Source organism: Perissodus microlepis, chromosome 14, assembly GCF_051167445.1.
Source record: "Perissodus microlepis isolate ML-2025 ecotype Zambia chromosome 14, ASM5116744v1, whole genome shotgun sequence".
Taxonomy (NCBI): domain Eukaryota; kingdom Metazoa; phylum Chordata; class Actinopteri; order Cichliformes; family Cichlidae; genus Perissodus; species Perissodus microlepis.
In genome coordinates this window covers 14825099-14833600 of record NC_140474.1, presented here as the reverse complement: position 1 = coordinate 14833600, position 8502 = coordinate 14825099, and the positions used below count along the sequence as shown (strand labels likewise).

The window sequence follows — 8502 nt, the reverse complement described above, 5'->3', positions numbered from 1 at the left end:
AAACATATCAGGTCCCCATAAGGAGAATCATGTGCTAACGGCTGTCTAAATGACTCGGGTAAAGTTTGTAGCATGCGTGCTTGTTGTTTTTGTCTGCTTCCACTTTTTTTTCTTTGCATTAGGGTGATGTCGGTGTAAATGTGCAGTCATATTCATTTTGTTCCCACTAGTGCTGTCAGCGTTAATCTGAAATGATGTTAACGCCACAACACGGCAAATCTCCGTTAACGAGCTACCGCGGATCGCCCCGTGCGTGGGGCTTGACAGCGTCAACATGTTAACGAGCTAACTGTGCTAACGCAGTAGTTCCCACCCATGTAATTGAGCATTGCGTGGCACATCCGACATACTGTTTTACTTTTGTCCATGACACGCTTACCTTCAGGGTCATACTTCACATGAAGACCAAAATAGTTCCAAAGGCCAGATATGAATGAGGGTGGGGGAGGTTCAATTTGCCATGTTGCAACGAGCTTAGCTTCTGTCTTGCTAGCTTGCGCTGCGCTCAGTGGATCTGCGCTCGACAGTGCAGCCTAGGCGGAGTAGTCGAACGCAGATCCACTGAGCTCTCAACACAGACAGCATCGTCAGAAGAAAAGTTGATAAAATAAATTAAAAATTTTGTATTGTTCGATACATATGCGTACCGAACCGAAAGCACTGTATCGAACGGTTCAATATCGATACGAGTATCGTTGCACCCCTAAAAAAAAAAAAAAAAAAAAAAAAATATATATATATATATATATATATATATATATATTTATATATGTATTAATGACTTGTAAAAACTCACACTCTTTGTCTGTGTGCAAAGTCTTCCAGGTCATTGTAGTCTAAGGAGGCAGACAGTTGATGTCGTAAACTGTGGTTTACAACATCAACTGTCTGCCATCTATAATCCAGTTTTGAGATCCCTTCCGCTTTAACACCCACTCACATCCTGGGTCTTTTGACCTCAGGACATCACATGATAGGGTTGGGCTAGGTTTCACAGCCCCTCACAGGTTTACCTGAAACCTTGGCTGATTGTGACCTACACGTGTTTTCACTCCTTGGCTCATGTGATTAGGTAGAGGATCAACACTCCCATGGGGCTTAAAATCTGGGACTCTCCACCAATTGCTCTTAGAACTGAAAAAGCTTCTCGGATGAGAGGTGAAACGTCTTCAGGCAACTTAAAGAAGTCCAAGCCCCTTAGACATACTCTTTATTATTTGTGGTCTTTGCTAAATGGGTGAATCACAACAATTTTTTTTTACAAACTTTACAAAGGTGGTGAAAATCTTAACCAAGCATAGTTGCTCTTGTGACAGGCTGTGGTCCACTGACCTTGCCAGTGTCGGTGGTTTCTAGATTTAAATTCCTCTTACTGTGAGCATCCAGCCATGCCCAATATGTCTCTGTCCCTGTCAGCCTCTGGGGAAGAAAATGGAGGCCAGAGCCAAATAGTATAGAGTCCTTGGCAGGAAACGTAATGGCAAGTGCAGGCAGCATTTTTTTGACTTTGCTAATCCTCCCTCAAAACCTTGGATTTACATATTTCCATTAACTTCGGTCTTATAAGACAAGTGCTTGGCATGGACATACGTTAGACAGAACAGAAGAAGCAGATACACTCTAAATCTAAATGTCACATGCCAATCTTTGCTCTGCTGAAAGCCTGAAGAAATCTGTTTTGACTGACTCTTTCCCAACAGCGCATACTTGCTGTGTTTGTAGTGCACCGACAGGATAAACTACAACCAGCATGCTTCACTTTTGGCTGATGCAAAACCTATCATATCTCATATCTCATATCTTGAACTGATTATATACCTAAAGAGAGTTACCATGCTGCAGGTTTCCAAAACAGATGCTTAAATTACTCTTTATAACTGTGTATGGGGCCACAAATGTTCAAATAGTGTGGAAGAAGCATAGTTGTGACCAAATTTGCCCTATATGTTCTCTGCTTATTACTTCATTTTGTCGTTTCCTAATCTTAATGTTTACACACAGTTAAACCTTTTAACTGTTTTTTCCATTAATGGTTTTCTATCGCATTCTCCCGTCTATTCATGTGATGGCTTCATTCATGTGAATGATACAGTTTCACGGGAGAGTTACTTTGATATGTGACTGTTAAGCATCTCTGTACAGTAGCTAATAGCTGATCTTCATGTTGGCTGCCAAGCTGTGACTTGAGTTCAGTAGTTTCAGTTTATTTATTTTATTACACATCATAATCATGCACTTTTTCCTAACTATAGCATACTCACAGTATTACACAAAACCTCAGGCTGGTTTTAACTGGAAGAAACCAAACCTACTGTGCTTGTTAAGCATATCTCTTTGGCGATTTGAAGAACGAACCAGGAAAGCACTTTTCTAGTTTATTCATAGTTTATGAATAAAGTATGCTAATTAGTTGTAATCATTAATTAGGGGGTCATACCAGTTTTTCTTGTCAGTAACCTTTGCACAATGTTATTACCTCCAGTGAAGTGGTTATCTTTTTATTAATGTTTGCGTGCGTGTCATTCTCTCTGCCTGTGAACACGATAGCTCAAAAAGACTGGTGTCATTTCTGATAAAACTTTGTAGAGTGTAGAGCAGGGTCACGTTAACGATCCATTAAAATGTGTCTTACATCCACCAAAATCTTCAATGTCAACTAAATGATTTATTGGTCAAAATTGACAAAAAGCCGTAAAACGTAGAAGCTATGATTCTGATCTGAAGTGTCGTGTGTATTGTCAGGATAGAAAGTACCATGTAAAGATTTAAACTATCATGTCACAGTTGACCTCTGACCTCTCCTCCAAAGCCAACAGATTGAATTCAAGGTCAAAGTGACAATTATGCTATATAGAACCATTTAAAATGGTTTCTTACTGTAATTATTTATATTGACAACATATAGGCATATATAGAATTATACTGATATCACCTCTTCAAGGTCAAATAAGGTCAAACTTTCACAAAAAGTCTTATCTTTGAAACTATGCTTTAAATTCTACTGATTTTGTTTGTATTGGCAGCATTTAGGAAATTATGCTGGTATATGTGGATTCTAAACATCTATTCTCTCTATATATATTTATCCATATTATAGATTTTATTCAAATGTAATGTTCGTTTTGACCTCTGATCTCACTTTTACAATTCACATTTGCCTTTTTTAAACCTGACCCCAAAATATCTTTAAAGAAAGTCTTGTCAAGCCTCCATTACCTATTCTTGTTAAGGTAATCTGTAATTTCACAGAACTACAAACTTATTAAAGTATTTACTAAAACCAAAAAGTAAACAAAATGAATATATACAAAATGCAATACTGAAAGTAAATACTGCCCATGAAGTGAGCTGCCTTGATGGAGTTTTGCCATTTGTTTTTGTCCATTTTTGTTAAGTTCAATATATGTAATTGTGTATTAATGTATTATTATTATTAATTTCTTTTTTTTTTGGGGGGGGGGCGGTGAACTTTACCTTATCTTTTATCCACTGATAGATCTTTGTCCAAGTTAATGGTGGCCATTTATTGTCTGTCTTATTAATACCATCCATTAGATTATTGCTTGAATCTTGGCTCGCTGCATTTTCCACCATTTTTAAGACATTTTTAAGATGTTTGGCATCGCAGCTAAATTAACTTAACCTTTGGCTCCGCCTTCACTATTCTCCACCAGCCTCTCCATGTCTCTGCCAGTGTCTGGTTTGTCCTTGGCAATGTTGCACACATCCAGCTGTCTGTCTCAGCTTTTCAGGAGACACGAACTGATCATCGATCTCCATGTATACGAAACACATTAGATTTTTTAATGCATCTATTTTGTCTAAGCTTTGACAGTAATGGTGGAGGAACGTGCAAAATAAGAGCTGCAAAGACAAACCCATAAATATGACAAATCACTATAGTAAATGAGGAGTCTGCCCACTTCCCACTTAAATAGTATTTGTTTTTCTTCGATTACCACCGAGCAATAATAACTTTCGGAATATTTTGAATAGATAATCACCTTGATTTATCTTCTTATAGTTAACATTTCCCACTAGATGTCAAATTGAAAAACAGTGTTGTTATTTAGGGAACTTTTTGCTTTGTGAATCTATACTTAGACGAATCTACAGCTAAATAAAATCTTAGATCTGCGAAGGTTATATTTTAACAGCAGGGACGTCAACTGAAACTGACTCCAACTGTAAGCAAGTGAGTTTAACTAGCATAACAATCAATTGTTAAAGGTAAACAAAGGCGATTATTTATAGGCATGTTTCTTTATAATGAATTGTCGCACGCCTTTCGGATGAAGGAGGAGGCGGGAGCAGCAGAAAATGCGTTTGGGAACCGTGCGGTGGTTTTGTGTGTGCGCACCTCCCCTCTCGCGCGTAAAGAGCCTCCTTTCTCTTTACGGATCCTGTTTTCTGCTCTTCATGCCAGAGCCTGCAGCTGTCTCAGTTGCGTCCCACTGCCGCTGTTGTGGGAAATCGTCGTCCCGCGTGACGAACAGACAGCAGATTTTCCACTCCCTTAAAGTGTATCAGCGCCAACACGAAGGAAATCGCAACTTTTAATCAATTTCCATTACTGGAAGGAGACGGAAGGAATACCTGACAGCTCGTGACGCCCCGTCAGCGTGTTGACTGAAATCTGTCCAACTGTGAAGGCTTCAGGAATGTGGAATACAACTCTGCCTCAACGGTGAGTGCCGTAATGTGCCTGTCACTCCCCCGCTCGCTCCCTGTGTGTTCAGTCACAAGTGGTTGTCGGACTGTAGGAATTCTGCTAAATTAAGCGATTGAATGCCAAGTGTGCGCACAACTGCTTTTTGAATTCAGGCGTAGGTCATCTTTAAACAAAGCAGCCAGCCTATAGCGTGTGAAAAACAGATCAGTCTAACCTGATATAGTTCAACTAATACTAAATATTTACTCATGTGTCTTTTGCTTTCATGCAGTGAAAGGACGTTCCACTGCCCCTGACACCATGACCACAGACTTGAACTTGACCTCTCTAATGAATGTGACAGAGCTTCATAACCACACAAGAGGATGTTCCCTCACCAAGACAGGTTTCCAGTTCTATTACCTGCCCACTGTTTACATCCTAGTTTTCATTACTGGGCTGGTGGGCAACAGCTTGGCCATTTGGATGTTTGTTTGCCATATGAGACCCTGGAGCAGCATCTCTGTCTACATGTTCAACCTGGCATTGGCTGACTTCTGCTACGTCCTCTCACTGCCTTTCCTCATCTTCTACTACTTCAACAAAACAGACTGGATATTCGGGGACGTTCTGTGCCGACTGCAGCGCTTTATATTCCATGTGAATCTTTATGGGAGTATTCTGTTTCTGACCTGCATCAGTGTTCACAGGTACACCGGGGTGGTGCACCCGCTCAAGTCTCTGGGTCGACTGAAGAAGAAAAATGCAGTTATTACCAGTGCACTGGTGTGGGTTTTGGTTGTTATCAGCATGTCCCCCATCCTTTACTATTCCCGGACTGGCTTAAAGCGTAACGCAACCACTTGTTACGACACCACCACAGAGGACGAGTTGCCGGGGTATTTCATCTACAGTATGACTTTGACGGTATTTGGGTTCTGCATCCCATTTATTGTCATTTTTTGCTGCTATGGCATGATTGTCAAAGCATTAATCTGCAATGACATGAACAATGCACCTCTGCGGCAGAAATCCATTCACCTAGTTATCATAGTGCTTGCAGTCTTTGCCGTCTCCTACCTGCCTTTCCATGTGATGAAGAACCTCAACATGAGGGCCAGGCTGTACTTCCAAACCCCTGACATGTGTGAGTTTAATAACCGCGTCTATGCCACCTATCAGGTGACGCGGGGTCTGGCCAGCCTCAATAGCTGTGTGGATCCTATTCTGTACTTCCTGGCTGGAGACACCTTCAGGAGGAAGCTGTCACGGGCCACTAAAAAGACTTCGAGGAAAGGAGAGAATGTCCTTCAATCAAAGAGTGATGAAACAGCGCTTAACAGCCTAGCTGAGCATGTGGAGAATGGGGGCCGGAGGCTGTAACGAGGTACCTGTGTGTACCAGGTTGTGGATCTCTTTTAGCTTTAGAAAACATTTTGGACTTGGCAGAAATAAATGCAGTGTGTGTGGCCTGAACACTGTATGTAGAATTCATTGGACAACAGTTTATAAAACTAGGATAAATAGTCATTTTAACCCTGTGATAAATATCGCTTGCTTGCAGCCTGTTGATATTGATAAGCTACTGTACTGTATCGTCCTGTACTTGTATTGTACTTTAAATGGTAGAGCAATCACTCTTCTTTCTTATCATTAGTGATCATTGCGATGAACCAGGCTCGGGGAAATAGGTTTTCCTACAGGCACTAAAGACCTGTTCATTTATTTGTTCAGTAAAAATAGGACTTAGAAGCACATTTTCTATTCACAAGCTGATGTTTAATAATCAATAGCTATTGAACACCTAAGAGCTTGTGCCTAAGGAAGTGGACATGGGATGATGTTTTATTTTCCTTTAGAGGAAACAACTAAATGCACTGAACCTGAGATTGCTGCATGGATGTGCCATACAGACATTGTAATGCACTACGATTGGGACCTCTACCTTTAGAGGGCTACCTATGCCTCCTCCTTTCTTTCTACATCCATTACTGAAGGGGTGTGAAATGTGGTCAACTACTTTTTCATTCTGACAGCTCTGAGGTGAAGGTCTCCAACGGCTCTGTTACCGCAAGCTTTCACTCCTTTTACCTACTAAAATAATGACAGTATTTTGTGTATACGATACTAAAAATAATATCTTTGTTTCTCTTAGGTAGACTATGCAGAATATCGTGATGTTCCAGATTAGTTTTGTGTTTTTAACTGTCGCTATCTTTAGTGCAGATCTTCATACATGAGCCTACTATCAAAATCCATTATCAGTATCATCAGACTGAATCACCAGAACAGGTTCTGAGTACTCAAGTGTATATTACAAAATAAAGACTATCAGCTTTTAAATGATCTAAACGCATAAACACACACATACTTTATAACCTGCTTCGTGACTCAATCCGCATATTGAAGATTTTTTTGTATGAGATACCTCAAAGTAACTGGTGCACTGTGTCCGAGTTTTGGCAGATAATCACTTCTGTTGTGTATCTGTTGTAAACATTCTGGAGAAATTATCGGTATATATTTTACCCTGGTCTGTGTAAATGTTTGCTGTCTGTACTTCCTTTGTAAATCTGTAATGTGGTCATTTATAAGTGTCAAGGAAGGAAGTAAATCAGTTATACAGGAGATACGGGGCCACACATATCTGTGTCAGTACATCTTTGTATTTACAGTCGACAATTTATAAGCACTTGTATAATTTCACCTTGTTTGTACCAGCTGCACGCACCCTCGCTTAAATGTTCGCAGAGGTGTGAGAGAACAAACGGCACTTGTTTTGGAGACATTCGTGCAGAGCTCTGTTCTCGCTGCTCCCCCTTGTTCTCATCACTGCTCTTGACTTTCTCTTTTAGCACAGCTAGGAGGAAATGAGGGGACGAGTCAGGAATAAAGAGTGGCACCTTTTCCTCCTGGCTTATCCTAAGACTTCCTTTGTGTCCGTCACAATGCCACGGACCCATTGAAGCAGACAGGGGTGTGAAGCTGTCGCCAGGACCCGGCGGCGGTGCAGTGTTGCGGGCACAGGAAAGCAACCAACCCTTTTCCTCCACACAGCGCCCGTGAATACAAACGGCTTTTGATTTCCTGGCTTTGAGGTGCAAACTGCATATCTGGCCTTTGCAAATGTGTGTGTGTATGTATTCGCTGTTTGTGCGTGTGTCTGTATGAGACAGCCTGAAGGCAATGAAGACCTTATTCCAGTAGGTGGCTGTTGTAGCCTTTATTTTGGTTTGTTAGGTAGTGGTGTTTTAATTTTCAAAAGCAGCTACTGTTTGCATGCACATGGAAGGAAGATTAAATTCAGCCAAAGCAGGATATCTTGCCAACATCAGTGCTTTTGCGCATGGGCGTCAAATCTTGACTTGCAAACAGTTGGGATGCTTGCCAGTACTTCTTCCCTCCCATCTTAGCCACCTTTCACCTTTTTTCTCCAACATCCTCCTCTCTCGTTTCTGAATTTAGAATCAGAAAAAAATAACCTTTTCTTTACTTTAGTACCCTGAGGCAGAATGTTAGTTGAATAATTGTTGGGAAGACGGAGGACAACAGAAGGAAGAATCAAGTGTAAAGAGTAATAGGAGTTGCGGAGAAAGAAAATTTGTGTTTGTTTTTCTAGAGAACCCTGTTGGTGGTACAGGGCCCACAGAGTAATCACAGCCAAGACAGCCAAACATAAACACACAACTTTGTTCCACAGATTTACAGTGGGACCTGGCACAGGATCCATATCCATCACAGGGGGCACTGTCCGCTTTAGCCAAAAACTATCCCTAACCGCAAAACAACAAATGTAATCAAACTGTCAGTGTGTGGTCCTATGATACAAACAATCAAGAGAAGGCTGTGGT

The 8502-nt window shown here is 40.9% G+C and overlaps 1 protein-coding gene across 1 annotated transcript; it reads left to right on the top strand.

Annotated features, from left to right (window-relative positions):
• Positions 1-4111: 4111 nt before the first annotated feature.
• On the top strand, positions 4112-7279 carry p2ry1 (purinergic receptor P2Y1). The gene is made up of 2 exons (XM_084951218.1): positions 4112-4687; positions 4944-7279. The coding sequence occupies exon 2, from the start codon at positions 4973-4975 to the stop codon at positions 6032-6034; it is 1062 nt and encodes a 353-aa protein (XP_084807344.1). The 5' UTR covers positions 4112-4687; positions 4944-4972; the 3' UTR covers positions 6035-7279.
• Positions 7280-8502: the final 1223 nt, after the last annotated feature.

Excerpts from the sequence above, each read along its gene's own strand:
- p2ry1 (XM_084951218.1), top strand. The coding sequence starts at position 4,973 with ATGACCACAGACTTGAACTTGACCTCTCTAATGAATGTGACAGAGCTT.